This window comes from Penicillium robsamsonii, assembly GCF_028829455.1.
Source record: "Penicillium robsamsonii strain IBT 29466 chromosome Unknown utg000003l_segment0_segment0, whole genome shotgun sequence".
NCBI lineage: Eukaryota > Fungi > Ascomycota > Eurotiomycetes > Eurotiales > Aspergillaceae > Penicillium > Penicillium robsamsonii.
In genome coordinates this window covers 7,093,231-7,113,577 of record NW_026643221.1, presented here as the reverse complement: position 1 = coordinate 7,113,577, position 20,347 = coordinate 7,093,231, and the positions used below count along the sequence as shown (strand labels likewise).

General features: G+C 50.3%; 4 protein-coding genes across 4 annotated transcripts; 2 read left to right on the top strand and 2 right to left on the bottom strand.

Moving 5' to 3' along the window:
* Positions 1–746: 746 nt before the first annotated feature.
* On the top strand, positions 747–4,749 carry N7447_007453 (ABC transporter ATP-binding protein; the record flags this gene model as incomplete). Its single annotated transcript, XM_057231715.1, has 2 exons — positions 747–1,677; positions 1,730–4,749. 2 exons carry the CDS (start codon positions 747–749, stop codon positions 4,747–4,749), a joined length of 3,951 nt encoding a protein of 1,316 aa, XP_057086805.1.
* Positions 4,750–5,042: 293 nt separating this feature from the next.
* sidD (nonribosomal peptide synthase SidD) lies at positions 5,043–11,326 on the bottom strand (the record flags this gene model as incomplete). Its single annotated transcript, XM_057231714.1, has 2 exons — positions 5,043–10,847; positions 10,904–11,326. The coding sequence occupies 2 exons, from the start codon at positions 11,324–11,326 to the stop codon at positions 5,043–5,045; spliced, it is 6,228 nt and encodes a 2,075-aa protein (XP_057086804.1).
* Positions 11,327–13,189: 1,863 nt separating this feature from the next.
* On the top strand, positions 13,190–14,307 carry sidJ (putative siderophore biosynthesis lipase/esterase; the record flags this gene model as incomplete). The annotated part of the gene is made up of 2 exons (XM_057231713.1): positions 13,190–13,240; positions 13,306–14,307. The coding sequence occupies 2 exons, from the start codon at positions 13,190–13,192 to the stop codon at positions 14,305–14,307; spliced, it is 1,053 nt and encodes a 350-aa protein (XP_057086803.1).
* A 640-nt stretch (positions 14,308–14,947) lies between these two features.
* N7447_007450 (uncharacterized protein) lies at positions 14,948–18,568 on the bottom strand (the record flags this gene model as incomplete). Its single annotated transcript, XM_057231712.1, has 1 exon — positions 14,948–18,568. The coding sequence occupies one exon, from the start codon at positions 18,566–18,568 to the stop codon at positions 14,948–14,950; it is 3,621 nt and encodes a 1,206-aa protein (XP_057086802.1).
* Positions 18,569–20,347: the final 1,779 nt, after the last annotated feature.

Below are 20,347 nucleotides of genomic sequence, written 5' to 3'. Positions count from 1 at the left end.
TGGCTTTGTTGTTTTTGTATATTGTATGAAATAATAACGTTCTTGCAGAATTTTGTTTTCGCACATTTAACATGCAAGGTATCAACCAATAATACATCCATAGATAGTTCTACGAAAGATGAGAGTAAAATACACATGTACTAATAAATATGATACCTGCTACATAGCCCTGAGAGAGTTTGGAGACGGTTCATCAAGACTTTCCGTAATCTCCCATCATGTCCACTCCACCACAACCAGCCTGAGATTTCCACATTTAAAATACAAGTATATTTCAGATGTAAAATATGTACCCTTTGAATTAACATACACAATACAGCTGTATCCACCCGAACATACACGTATGGACGGTAGTGCGGAACGTCGGTACACAGGCTCCACTTTGATCTGATAACCCCCTCCGTATAATTGAAATTCTTCATGCCGTCCCCTAGTGGGTTGCATCTTCGGGTCCAACTGTCAAAACCGATGTCGGCTGATTGAAAATTTAGCTCGGCATGTTAAACACCCGGAAATCACCTGGAAATATCCATCTTCACACTTGGCATACATCTTTCTTTGAGTCTTCGTTGAAACCCACAGCTAAAAGTCGCTTCACCGAATGGATTTACGCTAAGGAGTGGGTGCAATTTTCATGGTGACGCCACTGGCAAACTCACAAAGCGCAAAATTGATCGCTTGCGAGAACTTAGCTTCTTCAACACCCAAACGACAATCCCAGTGTTGAACGCCATTTTTAAGTCACCATGGGGTTCGGCAACCTTGCAGACTATCCGAGGCTGCTCGTGGCTGCCAATCCCTCGCGACTAGAATTGGGCACCCTCTTTGTTGGCCTGGTGTCTGCAATTGGATCGGGTGTCCCTTTCCCCATCATTGGTATCATATTCGGCCAACTGATCGACGATTTCAACGCAGTGAGCTGTGAGGAGTCTGCCAACTCCTCAGGGGACTCCACCGATCAGTCAGATATGAACAGCAAAATTGTGTTGATTGTGTACCTTGGCATTGCTCAATTCGTGTTAATCTACCTTCACCTGCTATGCTGGACGATGACCGGTGCGCGCCTGGCGCAGCGACTCCGCGAAAGATATCTCCAGAACCTACTCCGACAAGAACCCTCTTTCTTTGATAACCTGCCCGCCGGAGAAGTTTCCTCTCGACTTAACACCGATATCCAAACAATTCGCTCCGGTACAGCCGAGAAGGTCGGAATCTGCATCTCGAGTTTCTCCTTTTTCGTCACGGCATACATCGTTGCATTCATCAAAGACTCCATTCTTGCCGCGATGCTGCTTTCCTTGATCCCCGCATACTTCATCATGTCATTTGTTGGAAGTTATTATATTGAGAAATACACCGGGCGCATGTCAGATTATGCTGCTTCCGCTGCGGCAATTGCTTCCGAAGCGCTCAACAACATTGTTGTGGTGCACGCCTTTGGTGCGAACGGTCGTTTGGAGGAGAAGTTCTCCAAGGCGCTGAAGGACTCGGAAACTGAAGGACTGAAAAAGGCCAATGCCACTGGTATTCAAGCCGGTGTCCTGTATTTCGTCGCATATGGTGCGAATGGTCTTGCTTTCTGGCAAGGAAGTAAGCAGATTGCCGCAGCAGTGCGCACCGAGTCAGCGGGTGCCACCGTCGGGTCTGTCTTCACTGTTATATTTGTCTTGGTTGAAGGTCAGTTTAATGGATATCTTACTGTGGAATGTTTTACTAACATGAACAACAGCTACCCTGCTTCTGAGCCAAGTTGCACCTTTCATCCACTTGTTTACACAGGCTGTTGCTTGCTACCACAAGCTGCGTGATGATATCGAGCGTGAATCATTAATTGATGGACATTCTGACGCGGGCATTCGCCTCACCCAGGCAGAGGGTGGATTTGAGTTCAAGGACGTCTCTTTCATTTACCCCTCCAGGCCAGAGATCACTGTTCTTAACAAGATCAATCTCTCCATTGCTCCCAAGAAGCATACGGCTATTGTTGGTCTTTCTGGAAGTGGAAAGTCCACCATTGCAGGTTTGGTTATCCGCTTATATGATGCCACTGAAGGTGAGATCACTTTCGATGGCCAGAATATTCGTGATATCAATACCCGTGACCTGAGAGGATTCCTCAGTCTTGTGCAGCAGGAGCCTTCCCTTCTCGACCGCTCCCTTTTGGAGAACATCGCACACGGCTTGATGAACTCAAGCAAACCGGCCCATGCACACTTGAAGACGGCACTCCTTGGAACGGACCTCAGTGATCTCGCCGCCGAAGTCAGGGATGGTCAGGACCTTATGGTGGCAGCAGAGAAACGGGGCCCAGAAGTCGTCGAAATTGTTCAATTGGCCCGTCACGCTGCTGCACTTGCCGATGCGGATGGCTTTATCGAAGCATTGCAGTATGGGTACGCCACGTTGGTTGGCTCTAGCGGTCGACTCATCAGTGGTGGTCAGAAGCAACGAGTCTCTCTTGCTCGTGCCCTTGTCAAGGATCCTGCAGTTCTCATTCTGGATGAAGCCACAGCTGCTCTGGATTCACGTAGTGAACAGCGTATTCAGCGGGCCATCAACAACATTTCAACCGGTCGAACTGTCATCACAATTGCTCATCGCCTATCAACAATCACAAATGCGGATAAGATTGTCTGTATGCACAAGGGAGATATTTTAGAGGAGGGAAGTCATGCGGAGTTGATGGCTGGGAATGGGCCTTACTCTGAGCTAGTCAAATTGCAGACTCTTGGAGCCGCATCCGCATCCAGCAAGACTGATATCACTGCCAGCATTGAGAGCGTCAGCAAGTCCGACGCTACCTCTATTACTGACGCCGAAAACGAGAAAGACAGCCTTTCAAATGACATGGAGCCCACAAAGGAGACCCGTATCTCAACCACTGAAGCACCAGCCGGTGACTCTGAGGAGGAAGAGGAAGAGCTTGAGACTCCAGTCAAATCAGTATGGGCTCTTTGCAAGGGTTATGCACCAGCTCTAAAGCCCCATTTGCTCGTCATTTTCGCTGCCCTTTTCGGCTCCAGCATGGTCGGCGGAGCCTTCTCTGGCGAGGCCGTCATTTTTGGAAACACAGTCGGAAGTTTGAACCCTTGCCACAGTCCAGCCAGTATTAGCGACCGGGGTAACTTCTACGGTCTGATGTTCTTCGTTCTTGCGATCATCGAGTTCTTTGCAAACATCGTCAGCTGGGGAGGATTTGGCCTCGTCTCTGAGAAGATTGTCTACAAAGTGCGAGTCTTGTCATTCCGGTCACTGTTTGAACAAGATCTCCAGTGGCATCAGTCTAAGGGCCGATCGCCTGCCCTCCTTCTGTCCTATATCACCAGAGATGGCAATGCCCTTGCCGGTATGAGCGGATCTGTCATTGGTACTCTTTTCTCTATCTCCGTTAATCTCGTCGCCGCCATTATTTTGACCCACATTATTGCCTGGAGAATTGCCTTGGTCTGCCTAGCACTTGTCCCCCTTCTTCTTGGAGCTGGTCTAATGGAACTGATGGTCCTCGGCAAATTTGAGGAGCGTCATGAAAACGCCTACACCAAGTCTGTCGACATCGGCGTGGAAGCAGTTACCTCCATCAAGACAATCGCTTCTCTTTCCCTCGAAGAAAACACTCTTCAGACCTACCGACGATCCCTGAAAGGACCTCGTAAGGAGACATTCATGGTTACCTTACAGGCAAGTTTGTGGCAAGCCATGACCTACTTCCTCGGTAACATGGTGAATGCACTGGCATACTGGTGGGGTTCCAAGCAGATTGTCAACGGCAACTACACTCAGACCCAGTTCCTGATTGTTGTCTTCTCTCTCCTGGTCAGTGCTCTGCTTTGGAGTCAGATGTTCGCACTTGCACCCGAGCTTTCTGCTGCGCGATCGGCAATGTCCAGAATTCTTGGCTTGATCGAGATCGGCAAGGATGGGATGAATGCCCGGCTCACATCACCCGACAACAAGGATGTTGAGGCAATCCAAGAGAAACCAACCTACAACTCTGGTAGCACGGCCTCGAGTGTGCAGCTCCGCGATGTCCACTTCTGCTACCCTGCCCGGCCGGATATGAAGGTGCTGAAGGGCTTGAATGTTGATATTCGCCCCGGCAAGTTCTGTGCCCTAGTTGGACCCAGTGGTGCCGGTAAATCGACCATCATCTCCCTAGTCGAACGCCTTTACACACCTGAGTCTGGCTCTATCGTGATCGATGGCGTCGACGTGACCAAGACCTCGGATGTCTCCTTCCGTGACTGGATCTCCCTGGTGCCCCAAGACAGCGTCCTCTTCGAGGGAAGCATTGAATTCAATGTTGGTCTTGGTGCCCGCCCCGGCCACAATGTGACCCTTGAAGAAATCCAAGAGGCTTGCAAGCTCGCAAACATCCATGATGTTATCGTGTCATTGCCGGATGGCTACCAGACCCTCTGTGGACCGAGTGGTAACCAGTTTTCTGGAGGCCAGAAGCAGAGATTGTCCATCGCTCGTGCTCTCGTTCGCAAACCCAAGCTTCTCATTCTTGATGAATCGACTAGTGCTTTGGACGCTGAATCCGAGAAGCTCTTGCAGGATGGTCTGGAGAAGGCCGCCCGGGGAATCACTGTCATTGCCATTGCTCATCGTCTTCACACTATCCGGAAAGCCGATATCATTTTCTTAATTGATGGTGGTGTCTGCACTGATTCTGGATCCCATGACGAACTGCTCCAGCGGTCTGACAGCTACCGGGCAAATGTCATGCACCAGACAGTGGCAACTTGAAGAAAAGATTATAGATTCGATTTAAATTTAGTACTTGTTTAATATACCTATTTTTATTTTTTTTTACTAGTGTTCTTATGCCATCTTATGAATTTGCCTTGTACAGAGGGTAGAAATGCCTGGCATCTTTTTGCATTCAAGGCAAAATATGAAGTAGTAAATGAAGGAGTTGAGTATCTATGCAAGTCATAGTTCTATGGAAAAGACATTGGAATGTGGCGAAAGAAGTAATAACAAAAACAATATCTTCAATCTACCTCCTTTAGAAAAACATCATATCTCATATAAAATATTCAGGCATTGATCACAAGGGGCTCAGAACGACAACCCGACAACTCCTGAACAGCAGCAGCCAACTCATCAAGAGTGGAATCCACAAACGTCACATCCCTTTCACTTCCAACAAATCCAACGTGGATCTTCCCACCACGCACAAACGAGACAGCCTTCAAGGGATAAGCAGCATCACCATGTGGGTTTGAAATATCAACCTTGCAAGAAGATCCAGCGAATGGCATATCATCGAAATCATCCCAGTCTTGGTGGTGGACAATCGAGTCAAAGGATCGTGCCTCCGGTGACCACTGCGCGCACTGCTTCGAGATCTTCTCGAATCCGAGGAAGTCGTGCGCTGCGGACTCGGCGCTCTGCTTCTGCACAAAGCGCAACAGATCTATCGCCGTCCATTGAGACTCAAACTTCACTCTGACAGGGGTGAGTTGGTAGCATGGACCCATGACGTTCTCCACATTTGCTAGGTCGATCGTGCGGCCTGAGGTCACCGTGCCGAATGTCACATCGGGTTTGCCCAAACGACGGGCGAGTACCAGTGCCCACGCTGCGGTGAGCACGTTTGCTGTCGTGATCTCTGGGACGGGCTGGAACTCTTCGACCGCCTTCTCGTGGAAGAGCGCTTTGTCTGTGGGCTGGGCCGAGGCTCCGTAGAGCACAGACAATGTCGAGTCCTTGAGAAGATCGCCCCAGTAGTTGACTGCCTGAGTTTGTAGACGTTCATCGGAAATTCGCACCATGTACGAGGAGAATGGCTCAAATTCTACAACCTTGCCTCCGGCATACAGGGTCTCTAAGTCTTGGAGCAGTCTGGGGAGGGAAACACCATCATACTGGGCATGTGAAAGACCTAGCACGAGGCAATGCTTTCCATCGGTGCCCTGGACATGGAAGATCTTGAGGAATGGCGATCCAAGCTCGAAGTTTGACTCAATATCTGCTGTGCAGAGCTCGGTGACGTATTGATCAATATCCTTGTCAGCCTGATGCATGACCACTGGGGCGTGTGCATCTTGGAGGACAACTTGAAGGAAGGACGATTCATGCTCAATGAAGACAGTGCGCAGAATATCGTGGGTCTTGACCAGGTCATTGCAGGCACGTAGCAATTGCTCGCGATCAATGGTTTGGTCGAAGTACAGCATGGTGTACTGGATGGAAGTGCGTGGCGCTCCAATGGTTCCTCTGATGTCGAGCGCTTGGGAATCTGTGATTGGAGACACATCCTCAATGGGCCAGCCTGGGTTGGCAAGCTTGGGCCTGACAGTTGAGGATAAGAACAGCTTGACATCTAAGTTGCTCAGCGCGGAGAAAGGCTTGTATGGCGTAGCATTTTCCTTCGCTTGGTCCACCTTCAACGCCTTGGCTGCGTCGCCAAGACGCATGTGCTGGAAGATATCGGCCACTGACAAGCTGTGTCCCTGTGTGCGGAGACTTGACACCAATTTCATTGCCAAGACAGAGTCGCCTCCGAGACGGAAGAAGTTATCGTCGACGTCAATCTGCTCCGGGCTCAACCGGAGAATGTTCGCCCAAGCGGATTGCAAGATCTTCTCTGGTGGTGATAGGTTTGTCTGCGCCAAGCCCTTTGTCCATGCCTCTTTGAAGCCTCCACGGAGCTGTTCGAGAACGCTTTGAGGAATATTTGAGGCTAATTTGTTGAGGGACGTGTGGTCAAATTGCTCCAGTCCAGCGGGCAACTTGTCAACCACAACGTACGTAGAGGGGGCCATGTAGGATGGCAGTGAGTCTCGGATGAATTTGTCGAGCTTCTTCAATGACACAGCAAGTGTAACAGAAATAGTGTCGCAGATAGTCGTCTCCTCGCCAACCATCTCGTATTTCGCCGGCATGACTCTTACATTGTCTTCCTGAGAAGGCTGGCCCTCGATGAAGACTGCCAGCTCTTGCTCTGTCACTTTTTGAATGCTTTCTCTCGACGGCTGGAACACAGATGCAGCGGCGCGAGCTCCTGATGGGAGGTGTTTTGCGAAATGTGACTCAAGGTCTGCAATATCCACTGCGTGTCCTTGAAGGGGTACGACATTCTCCTTGCGGCCAATGAATACCAAACTTCCATCATCCTGAAGCTGGACCATGTCACCTGTAGGCTGCACCTTTCCTGATCGGCCAGTGCACCCAGAACTTCCGGCCACGAGCCAGGCAGGAGACTCGACTGTTTCTCCAGAGAGGCAAGCCCCTTCAAGCCAGAGCTCACCAACACTACCGATGGGTGACAACAAATCCGAGTTGCGAGCATCACACACCCAAGGAATCATAACCCGAGGATAGACTGATCCTTGTTTAGTGCTCGTATGAGCGCGAAGGTTGCCGGAGGTTTCGTCCATGGAAAGAGGAGGGGCCTGGTTCCATTCCCAGATGTGGTCCAATTCTGTTTCAGGAAGGCAAGAGATCTCATCAATACGCTTGTCAAGACCCTTGGACAACTGCACGCAAGCGGTTTCCAACTGGGCAAGGATCCGCTGCATCTGCGAACCCTCGATCAGGCTGCTGTCGAAACTAGCGCAAACTCTGAGGCCACCCTTGCGGATTCCAAAGGCCACCATGAGCGGGTATGGGTTGAAATGAAGCGCCTCACGGACAACATCTCCAAGCTCAAATCCAAGATCGCTACCCACGTACTCGGGGTCGGGCTGGATGACCAGACCGGTGCCAGCTTCGCATGCGTATTGCGCATCTTGGCTGACTTTTCTGATGTTCTGCATACCCATGTGCTGGTAGGGTGTACGAGCCAAGATGGTTTGCTGTACCATCTGCAAGTACGATTCGACTGAGCTGGATCGGCGGACCTGGATACGGATGGGGATTGTTGCGATCAGTGGTCCGACGATGCTCTCCACACCCGGCAGCGAAATATCACGACCAGTGAGTGTCTCACCAAACACTACATCATCGCTTCCAGTGTACTGAGATGCAACGAGGGCCCATGCGCCGCGGATCAATGTGGCCATCGTGAAAGGTGAGCCGGCACCTGTCTCGAGGGAAATCTGATGCTCGATCAAGCCATTGGGAGTTGGCATGAAGTCGCGAGATGGTAGGCGGGGGAACTGAGGCCCGACAGCACCCTTCAACTCCCGTCGCCAGAAGTCATGCATGGCAGTCTCGTCTGTATCGCGTACGTACTTGACAAAGTTTCGCATCTGTGTCTGGATCTCGACGGGTTGGTTCTGCAAGGCATCGCTGACTTGCTTGAGAACGATTGGCTCTGACCATCCGTCGTAGAGAACGTGGTGGACAGTCCAGATCATATACCGCTTGTCATCATTTGCATTACTGACAAGACCGTATCGAGCCAGACTTCCCCCAAGATTCATTTTCTCGCTTCGGTCATTCTCGAGGTATTGGTCCAGGTCGGTTGAGTACCTCCAGGAGACGCTTTCCTTCACAACAATCTGCTGAAGGCCGGGATCCTGGAGCGGTGCCAGACGAGATCGTAGGATAGGGCTTGCTGCAACGACATCTTCCCAAGCCTTCTTCCAAGTATCCAGGCTGATATCCGACGGAATACATGCCACTCTCTGAGCAATGTACGCCTTTGTCGATTTGAGCGAGAAAGTGAACAATGACTCCTGTGTGGGTGTGCAGAGGTAGATATCTTGCACATTTTCTTGATCCACTCCACAAGCTTGTGCTGCTTCGAGGCGGGCGCTCTCCACAGATTGGGAGATCAAAGAAAATGCCGGGATCTCTTCCTGTACTTGAGATGTGCAAGGCTGAACGACAGTGGCCATCGCCGAAAGGGTAGGGTTTCCGAAAGTGCTGATGACAGAAAGATCGAGGTCTTGCGCTCTGCAAACAGACACGAGTCTCATTGCTGCCAAGGAGTCACCACCCAGTGCAAAGAAGTTGTCGTCGGGACGAATGACTTCTGCGTCGAGTTTGAGTGTCTCGGCCCAGGCCTGTCGCAGGCGTTTTTCAAGCTCATTCAGTTCCCGAGAAGCACTGCCTGCGGCTCTTTGGTCCAGCTGACGCAAATCAACTGTCGCACCAAACGCTCGGAGTTGTTTGCGATCAGTCTTGCCTGAAATCAACACTGGCATAAGATTAACCGGAATATATGTCGTCGGCACCATGTATCGCGGCAGAGTTTTCGCCACGTCCGCATTAGCCTTTGTCAAGATGCTGTTCAACTCGCTTGAGATCTCGTCCAAGGCAAGCTCGGCCTGTCCATGTCCCTTTGGCTGGAAGGCAACGAACGCGACGAGCATTGCCTGGCCCCCATAATCCTTAGGGTTAATCACCTCAGCAATGACGTTGGCTTCTGAAGGCAGAACAGCCTTTAGCTGACTTTCAATTTCGCCCAATTCGACACGCTGTCCGCGCAGCTTGACTTGAGTATCCTTTCGTCCAACGAAAACGATACCGCCAAGACCGTCGGGGTCATATCTTCCAAGATCTCCAGTCTTGTACAGACGGCCCCGACGACCAGCGTAGTCTTTATGGCCTGCGACCAACCAAGGTGGATCATTAATGAAGGCAGCAGCAGTCTTCTCGGGGTCATTCAGGTAGCCCTGTCCGACAATCGGACCCTCAACGAGCAGTTCGCCTACCGCGCCGACTGGCACAAGCTCGTTGTGATCGTTCGGGTTGGCAATCCACATGGCTGCGCCGTTGCCTGGGCCAATGGAGAGGTAGTCTCTGCCAGTAGCAGCACTGCTGTTGACTGTGCATCCAATAGTGCATTCACAGGGACCGTAACCAATGATGATTCTGGTTTCTTTACCCCAGTTGTTGGCATCCCTTGCTGAAACTGCTTCACCTCCGAGGCCGAGACCGCTGAGCGATGCGATGACATCTGAGTCTAAAATTCGGCCCACTGAGGGGGTCAGACCAGCGTAGTTGATTCGCATTTTGCGGATAACTTCGTTGATGTCATTCAGTCGATCCTCGTCGGATGGAATGCAAAGACAACCACCGTTTCCGAGGGTTAAAAGCATACTGTCGATGCTGACGTCGAAAGCATATGATGCAAAATCAAGAACCCTAGACTCCGGCGTGTATCCAACTGCCTTTGCTCGAGGAATGGCACTGCTCGTGTAGGTTTCGTGAGAAATCTTCACTCCCTTCGGAGTGCCTGTACTGCCAGAGGTGAAGATGATGTACATAAGGGCGGAAGATGGTACAGTGGGTAAGTCGGAGATTGATGGGGAGTTTGATGGATTTGTGAAAGCATCTTCTTCAACGACTAAGTGGTTTCCAGTTGGCATGATCGTCAGTGACAGCTCATGCTGCTTGCGGGACGAAACCATCGACTTTGCGCCGACCTGAACCGCCATGTTTTGAAGACGGGCAAGCGGAAGAGTTGGATCCATGAGCGCAAGGGTTGCGCCTGCCTTCATTACTCCGAGTACAGCGACGATCGTCCACCTGGATTTCTCGAAGCACACAGGAAGGACATCGTGCAGCTCGACGCCCATTTCTTTGAGCGAGCACGCCACGGAAGTGGACCACTGATCAATTTGGCTATAGGTCAGACTGCCATCCCAGGAATCAATGGCAACTTTGTCTGGGTATTCGCAAGCTCTTTCAGCGACCATCTCTTGCATGCAAAAGCTGTAGGTGGGAGGCAACTCGTGGTTCCACCCCCATATATCATTCAGGTCACTTGCAGTCGGGCGAAGACACTGTTCAATGGTCGCTTCAGGATTTGTGAGGCATACTCTGATAGTGTCGGCAAGTGCCTCGACATGGTGTTTCACTGTGTATGGCAGCATGTTCTCGGTGTGCCACAGTGGGCGGATCTCGAGGTGGGCATTATTGAACCGGACTTCGAGATGAATTATACCCTTTTCAATTACGGTTAGCTATGACTGAGTGCCTATAGATTTATTTGTTCACTTACTTCATCTTTGGCTTCTTCAAATGTTCGAGAAAGAGAGCTGGTACTCAAAAGGAGCGATGCGGGACCTGACGCTCCCGTGCTGATATTCCGAGAGATCGCAGTCGCAACTTCCCCCACATTACTTTGTAATCCTTTCATTACTTCATTCATCAATAGTTTGTTCACCGAATCGGGTTCAACGCCATTTGCGAAATCTTTGTGGGACCACTCGTATGATATTTGGCTGTCTTCCCGGCTGCGCAACAGCACCATGAGCCATGACAACAGCACAATCTCTTCCTTCATGCTGGTCAGAGTGGTGATTTGCTCAGAGGCAAGATTCGCGATTGGGAATGAGCTAAAGTCGCCATCCACGTCTGTCACTTTCTCAATTCCATTTGGCACGTTGTGAATATAGGCATCTTCGAGAGGTATGAAGCCCATTATGACGGCGGACCAGCACAGCTGGTCTTATTACCCTCGAGTTGATGTGAGGAATGAATTGGAGCTTGACTATTAAATTTGGAGCCTTTCGGACGATTTGACGGAAGTGTGTCACTATATAGCCCACTAGCCACGGTTCTGTTGCATCATGCTCCACCTCAAGGCCTTAAAGCTCCGAAGTATCCAGACTGTATCCTGTAGGTATTTTGCATATCATCACCGAGATCGGCTATTGCGGGGTGGATTATTCGACACAGTCCCGTTCTGAAAGGCCAAAAGGATACCAAGCCAAAGCATGTGGCGGTTGGTTTCATCTTTCCTGATTTGAACCCATACGTGTATGCGATTACAGATCTCTAAGCTATATACCATACTGTACGGTACAAAACGTATCCACAGGATCCACATGAGAGAAAAGGAAGGAAAAAATGCGAGAAAGAAAGAAATGTTACGCCAAGACTGGTTCAATGGATGAAGACACCCGGTTCAGTTAGCCTATTGCTCATCATAAAAACAGAGATGAACAGAAAATATGTTGTAGGCGTAGATATGATCAACCTATTCTGAAACATATCAATATCAACTCCAAGCTGAAAAGGAATTGGTCTCCAAGGTTTCGGAGGCCAACCGCGCAGAGGACCCATGATTGTGCGTCTGAGCGGAAAAGCCCGATGGAAGCGAGGAATGAGGTAGACTGATAGTCGAGACCCACCTTTAACATCACACGCACACACATGACTCCGTATACTTTTTGCAATGCAGTATACAATATGCTGTATAGAATTGTCCAAATACAACTATCTATAATAATACATGGTAATATCCGCTTGGGCCCTGGCGCAACAAGCGTGTAACAACAAAAAGCATTAGAAAATGGCCTCACTCTGCCGTGCACGTTCCTTAGTTGATTTCTTGGCTCGCTTGTAGGAAGCAATGAATGGATTCTTCCAACGCCACGCAATGGCTTTCATGGTCTAATGATGACTGCAACGTTGCATACATACTTTAGTCTTGATTTTCATAATATGAAATGAGTTATTACGAACACCTCTTCAGGCAAAGATCTTCCAATATAAAGTCGGGTAAGGCTGGCTAACGAGTGACCAAGAATTCCTAAGCATGTCAGAAAAGTCTTGTACATATTGAGATGCAGGTGTTGCCGAATTTACTCCCGCCCGCACGTCGGGTAGAGTTTTCAGGGGGGGCAATCTAATCAGATTCTCCTGTTTCCAACCAATCAATCTAATCAGATCTGTTGATCCTACCTATAACAGCTAGTGTCAACTAGGCTGCATGTGAACCACAGCGTTAGTCTCAACGGTGGGGTTTTATTGGCCTATCTTTATTTCCCAAGCTTCATGTATTTCTTTTGACCGTACTAGCGGAAACAGTAATCTGACTGTTGTATTTACCGTTAAGATGAAATACGTATCAAAGTATTTAATAACATACAGGCGTTTTATGATACGCAGTATTACCTAAATAGGTATACTGAAATACCTGGTTCAAGACATCCATATAATTTCCTCAAAGTCTACTCTTTTTTCCGTTGCTTTGACCTTGGCACTAAACAGTCCCATGGGTGTGAGACTTGTTACCTAATATTTCGGCTTGCCTCGGTTTAATCAGATTGATAAGATGGCCTGAAGCAGTTCACCCTGTGGATCGAGTTATTCGGTTCAAACTAACCGACACAAATTGTCCATATTCCGTCATGGCGGAAAGACACAAAGCCGGTCTCGGCAATTTGTTTGATTAAAGAAAAGACCCCATCCCGAAGGCCCTCTCTAGCTTAGAAAGTTTTCCCCTTCAATTGACACCTACGCACTACCCCACTACACACTCACACACACACTCACCAACATGTCTAAGTTCTGGCCTAAGGGAGGCCTTCCCGGTATTCTGCACCACTACGTACGTTTCTGCACGGCTGTCAATGATAACACTCGAATTGCAACTAACAACCGATCGCGATGTAGACCGAAACTCTCGTCACATTCGAATATGCCTCCAGCACCGTCCGCCAACCTCACAGTCTCCTCTTCGTAGGAGGACTCGGCGACGGCCTCGCAACAACATCCTACATGGCCGATCTCGCGCGCGCATTACAAAACTCAGAATGGTCTCTATTCACACTAAACCTCACCTCCTCCTACCAATCATGGGGTGTTGGACATCTCGACCGTGATACGAACGAGATTGCTCAATGTCTGGAATACATCAAAAGCTACAAGACCGATAAATTCGGCGGTGGCAAAATCGCGATGATGGGTCATTCCACGGGCAGCCAGTGCGTCCTGCACTATCTGTCCCAATCAAACCCCCACACAAAGATCCCAGCCTTCGACGCCGATATCGAACATGTCACGCGCCCCGTGTTGGACGGCGCAATCATGCAAGCGCCCGTTTCTGATCGCGAGGCGATCTTCTGCGTGTTGAAAGGCGGAATTGGAGATACGACGCCTGAGAAGGCTCGTGCTGTATATGATGAGATGGAGGCGCTGGCGAAGGCGGCGGTTGCTGAGGGAAAGCCTCATGATACCATGCTGCCCCTTTCGTTGACTTCGATGATTTATCCTGCCAACACCCCAATTAGCTGTCGGAGATTCTTGAGTCTTGTTAGTCCTGAGAGTCCCCAGGCGCCTGGAGAGGATGATCTGTTCAGCTCGGATCTGAGCGATGAGCACTTTAGGACTACCTTTGGTATGATCCAGGAGCGGGGACTGTTGAATCATAAGCTCATGGTGTTGATCTCTGGAAAAGATCAATCCATTCCCGATTGGGTGGATAAGGAAAAGATGCTGGCTAGGTGGCAGAAGGCTACCGACCATGATGGCAAATATCAGATTTGGGATGAAAAGCACACTGGTGTTATTCCCAATGCTTCTCATGCTTTGAGTAATGACGACCAAGCTGAGCCGCGAAAGTGGCTTGTTGAGAGGGTCTTGGGGTACCTCAAGACGGCAGTGGAGAAAGCTTGAACGAATCGCACTGAAAATGTATGGTTCTAGATTAGATGAAAGAAATATATAACATTAACATACTTTTCAACCGCATGCAATATGCAAAGTGGATAAGATAACTCTTCACTAGTCGGTCTTCGAGGTCGACTATAACCAGTCACTGTCCGCATACCCCGTGCCACAGTAGGAGCTTGAAGGGGGTTTGTTTAGGAGCATTAAGAATATATATAGCCTTTGGTCAGCCGAAGCCAGTCGCAAAGAGAGAAAGCTCTACACCTAATTTGAGTGGGTAGTCTACAAGACCATGAACGGCTGGTATGGCGAGTGGTGTATCCACTGAAATTGAAAAATATAGGGTACATACATTGAAAATGAAAATCCTGCTCAAAAGTGTTTATCACAAAAAGGAAAAGAAAGAAAAGATCGAAAGTAGACATGAGACGCTCAAATGCACCGAGTGGTATCTAGTCGTCACAGCAGAAATGATAAGAGAGCCCAGAGAGGAAAGATGGGACAGAGAAGAGAAGAAAAGGCCCGGAAAGGGGTGTGTAGGGAATGGTAGGTAGAGTAGGTGTAGGTAAATGAGACAACAAGGGAATAAGGATAGCCTAGGTCAAGGCAAGGTGAAAGGTATAAAGGGTGGGAAGGAAAGAGATGTTTAGAACATGCCTCCATCGACGGGGATAGCAGGAGGCGGGTATTGAGGAACAGCCGGCGGAGAGCCAGGCATGGATCCCTGGCGCGCGCGTCCATTCAGGTTGCCGCCCTCGCTTGAAGTTTTGCGGAGACGGTTACGGGAACGCGGACGTTTCTCTTCATCTGGGAAGCCGCTTTGTCTTTCTGCAGCGCTTGGGGCAGGGGAAGCGGCCCGCGACAAGTCGTTCTTGTCGCCCTTATCGCTCTTAAAGGCATCCAGGATGGTTTGGGTGGCGGTTCCGCGGCGACGGCGGGGGTTCATAGGTGGCACCGGAGGTGCGCTGCTGGGTGAGGGCAACGCGGATCCGGGTGGGAGACCGACCAGAGGGACATCTGACGTGGATGAGACAAAGGTAGGTTCGGATATCTGCTTTTTGTTCACAGGGCGCTTCAGGAGGGAGCCGTGCCCCAAACCACGTTGGGGAATTTGTGAGCTACTGGATGCAGAAGCCAGGGATGTAGACGAGCTGTATTCCGGCATTTCATTCAGCGGAGGGGTGGCATTGGCAGAGTAGGCTGGGGCTGCAGGCGGGGCCCGGGGCGAGGCACCGATGATTGAGGACGTGTTGGACTGCGAGAACTGGAAGGGCCGTTCGTATTGGAAGCTGGGTGTAACAGATCGGCTGGTACTGCGGTGTCTGCCCGAGGCGGTAGAGGAAGTGCGGTCGAAGTTCGCAGAGTCTGACATTTCTGCTGATGGACGACTCGAAGTAGGGCGCGAGACAGGCATGGGAGGCTCATAGCCCTCAGGAACAACGAATTTTTCATGTGCAATGATTGAACCCTCGTCCACAGTTTCAAGGTCATCCCGTTCGCGAAGTCTGGTTCGACTCTTGGACCGGCCCGAGGCATCTGAGCCTGCACGATCTCTCTGGTCTCGGAAAGGCGAGTGACCGCGGCTACGGCTGGACTCACGTGAGTCTTCGTAGCTGTTATCGCGGCTCATAGATGGCATGCGAGACCTGAGCGAACGCTCTGATCCAACATGCGGAGAGCTGGAGTTGGCGTGCCGGCCGAGGTTGAAAGAAGGCCCCTCTTCACGCCACGAGTCATCTGAAGAGAGAGCAGGCGTGGACGAATTGCCACCGACATAACCAAACAATTTCTTCTGATCCGGCCTTCCGCTAGCCTGTTTACTGGACTTTTGCTTCAACATGGCAAATGCATTACCAGTCCGAGACAAGTCCGGAGTTGACCTGCCAGGAGTGGGGCTGCTGGATCGACTGTCGTTCTCAGCAACACTTCGCAGCTTCTCCTGCACCTTTCTACGCCTCTCTGCCAGCTCGATGGCGAATTCTTCTCGCTCCCTTTGGGTCTCCGTGCTCCCATGACGACGATGATGAAGTTCTAATTCCTCCCTCCAGGAGGAGCCGTTCGATGCGGGTACTGTGTCGGGAATAGTTCCAGGTGCAGATGACTCTTCGCTGTTTCGAGAACCCGCGCCCTCCGTAAAATGTCCAGAAGGAGATTGCGAGCTCGAGGTACCTGGGCGTATCTCTGACGATGGCCGACCCTCTGCGGGGGGCTGTGCTACCTTGGGAAGAGCGGCTGGTGGCTGGGGAGTCGGTTTCTGGGCTGCAATCTTAGGGAAATAGCTATCGTTCTGGTGGGGTGAAGGAGGAGGGAATATGGAAGATCTGTCGCTTTCTTGGCGCAGGTGAGAACGAACCATTCCCCCCATTCCACCAAACCCTTGATCTGGCTGCAGGGTGGGCGAGTCTGGTCTCTTGGGTGTGTTATCGCTGGTTTCAGGGGGTGACATCGTGAAATCAAGGTCGTTCTCGTTGATAGGTCTAAGATCACCTAGATCGGAGTATCTTACTTCTGGGAGCGTTTCGAGATGATCCTTCGAGGGAGTTGATGACTTGTTAGATGTTACGCTTGAGTGATGAAGCGGCGGGCCGTACTCGCTAGCCAGCGCAGCCGCAGAAGGGGTGTCGCGCGAAGAGCTGTTCTCTGCTTCGTCGCCAGATTCGCTAGCACTCGAGTTGGCATAGAAAGTCCTCACCCCAGGTCTAAAAGGAGAAGCCTCAACGCTGGACGCACAAGAATGATCGATGCCGCGATGCGCATCACTACTATAGTGAGACGAGGCGGACCCTGCTCGGGAACGATAGCTGGACTTGGATAGTCCTCGAGCACGGCCTACGGGTTCTGCCGGCAGAGGCCGGCGTGGAGGTGATGCACGGCGCGGAGGCGGGGTCTCTCGCCCTTGGTGCATTTGAAGTTGGCGACGGGAGAATGCCTGCTCGTCGAAACCAGTGCTAGGCCGGCTGAACAAGCCCATGGCGGTAGCCTTTCCATGATCCTCCGGGTGAAGTGATGCGGCCAACAGTGAGGAACCCTCGTCATTTTCGCTTGTGGGCGGGCTCAAAGGAGGAGCCCCAAACGTTGCTGCTGTGGGCGATAGGTGGTCTCTGGGCGCAGCTTCTCCGGACATGCGGGCCTTCGGGGACGTTGCGGACGAAGGAGGGCTAGTTGGCTGTGAACTAGGTGGCTCGACAATCGCAAGCTTTTGCAGACGGCCCCGCAGGTTAGTGGCACTTCTGGAGTAGTTGCGGTTCAAAGAGGGGAGGTCTGGAGTTCCGGCCCGCTGGCGACTCAAACTCTCCAGGCGGTTCAAGGTCGAGTTCTGCTGGTTCTGAGCAGCCTGAGTCAATCCTTGTCCATAGAGACGACGGTTACGGATTGAACCATTGCGCGGGGTAGACATCCCGGGACCGGGTCGAAAGGATTCAGGATGGGTTTCCGGGAACGGATAACCAGTCATTGGAGATTGGGATGTATTCAACGGTGACTCGTCGACCGAGGTTGCTCCAGTTGATGTGGGAACTGTTGACAGAGGTCCCGATGCGGTGGAGGAGTATGTGGCTCGGCTATTAGAAGAAGCAGTCGAGGCGGCATATCCAGATTCCCGGGCTGCCTCCACCGTTCTCTCTTCCTTCTCCTTAAGCCGCAACCGCTGAAAGGCAGATAGGTTCATGTCCTGGTCATATACCGGCTTTCCCATGGTCCGTTGACCACCCTCTGGCGCATCGGGGCTTGTTCCCGCTGGCGATCTAACCGGGATCTTGTAAATCTTTTGGCGACCTCCGAACAGATTATTGCCCTCGGCGCGACGGGCTCTGCTCATAATACTGCCCCCCTGGGATCGGTCGTCGTCTGTACCATATCCATCCCCACCGGAAGCGAAAGAACCGCTGCGGTCGAGTGCAAGGGAGGGTCGGCTACCGTCGTTGGAGCAAACCTCGTCAATATCTGCCAGCATGGCGGGGCTGTGGCCGAATAAATTGAGTCGCGACGCGCGCTTGGGAAACAACACGCTATCGTCACTGGCCTTGCCTAGCATTGATAGTGGGTCGTCCTGTTCCTTCAGCATGCTAAATCGAGCGGACAACTTGGGCATTAACAGACTGGTGCGGAAGTTGTCTGTCGAGGGCAGTGCGGCTGATAGGTCGAAATCTGGTGTGGGTTCCGGCGTCTCCTTTTTCTTCGATGGCTTCAGACTAAACCCTGATGAGGCCCCTTCTTGATCCTCCGCGGGCTCCTTCGCCTTTTTGTGCTTGCGGAATCGATTCATCATGGATGGTAGGCTCGAGGCGCTCTGGGGCCTCGTGATAGGAAAGGAATGAATGCAATTGTGTGATATTTAAGATTGATTTGAATGTCGTCAAGTCCAGTGGGTACGTAAGTAGCTTAAGAGTTGATCAGAGTCCCGGTTTGGCTCAATGTCTTCAAAGTGACTCACTGGATATCCTTATCCAGAGAATGAAATGAGCGGCATGACCTTCAAGTGCAACGACGAGTGCAGATTGTAGTCGGGGAGAGAAATGTCTCCTGAAGAGAATAGGCGCAAGGAATGCTAAGTTCAAGGCGTGTATCGTGAATGGTCCGGGTCCAAGGCCAATGAATGTATTTAGCGGGGATTGACAGATCACAGCAGAGCGATAGGCAAAAGCAATAGGCTGCAGAGTTAGTCGAGAAGGAAATAGGTCAAGGAAAAAAGAGTGACTGGGGAAATTGAGGCGAAGAATGCGATGAGAGGGGAGATTTGCAATGGATTCAGAACTGTAACTCCCCAGGGCTCTCTTAGCGGCATACCAGAAAAAAAAAAAAAATTGAAAGGGATCTAGATGATCGTCCCAAATTGGTGTCCACCAGTCGATCGATATTAACCCTTCTAATTCTATATTTTCCTTAATATAGTTTATAATATTTACATATGTCCTCTCTACGTTCTGTTTATTTACTGCATCTTTTGTATACTGACCAAGGGGCTTCCCGAGACTGCATCCATGGTCCAATGTAGGTATGGTATGGTATAGCTACTTAAGCGAAGGGTCCAGATCCTCTTCGAGAGCAAGTACCAATTTCACAAAATTACTGTAATTGGTTTCACCCCCTTGCGTAAAATAAAATGTTAAGGATCACTTCTTGTCTCGCTTCCAGGTGGAACCTGGGGCTGAACGCCTCACTACTGGATAGGTCGGGCAGGTCGATGTGTGGCCAATTCTTTGCAATTTCATGTATGATGTGTGCTGTTTTCTGTTTTCTGAAACCGGGGGACTCCGTAAAATCAAGGGGAAATACTCATTGGTTAGGGTAGTTCCGGGGGCCTGGACACGGGAAACACCAAGATCGTCCCATTACTTCCAGGATTTTGATTTGGTGCTCAGTAGTTCATCCAAGCTCTCACATCGGACAAGATAGGGTCACACACAATATAGTCCGTTGAACTCCTTGCTTAGGCCGGCAGCAAGGGAAATTCAGTAACCCTGGGGTAGAACACAGGCTAATCAGACATGCCATACTGCAATATGCAATAAAGTTAGATATTGTGTAGGAGATCGAGATCATAATCAATAGAACAATACATTGGAAAATACGGCTTTTGAGAAATGAGGGTACAGCCACAATATAAGATATCTGCACTGCAGGATAATAATAATAGGCCTGGACAAATGAATGTTCCGACATTGCAGGACTGCAGGACAATGGACTCTGCATCTATTGCTTCCGACTTCCTAAATTGGAACAGAAAACCGAACCATGGTAGAAACCACGATTAAGTCCAGGTACTCTCCACTCGACCCAAAAAAAACATTTTTTATAGAGGTTCGTATTAGAAATGAATTTCTCTCTGTGGGTATGAACTACATAAGCAAATGCCCAAAGGCTAGAGTGGGAAAAAAAAAAAAGCAAAACTCTTCAAGCGCGTCTCCAAATACGTTTTGGTTAGGCTTGACAGCCGTTTGGGAAGCCCCCGCCTATAAGCTTTTGAAACTTCCGCTGTTGACTAGAAATAGTTAGGCTTATTATTATGTAGCCAAAAAAGAAATGGTAAACCGTCCGGTCTTAGTCG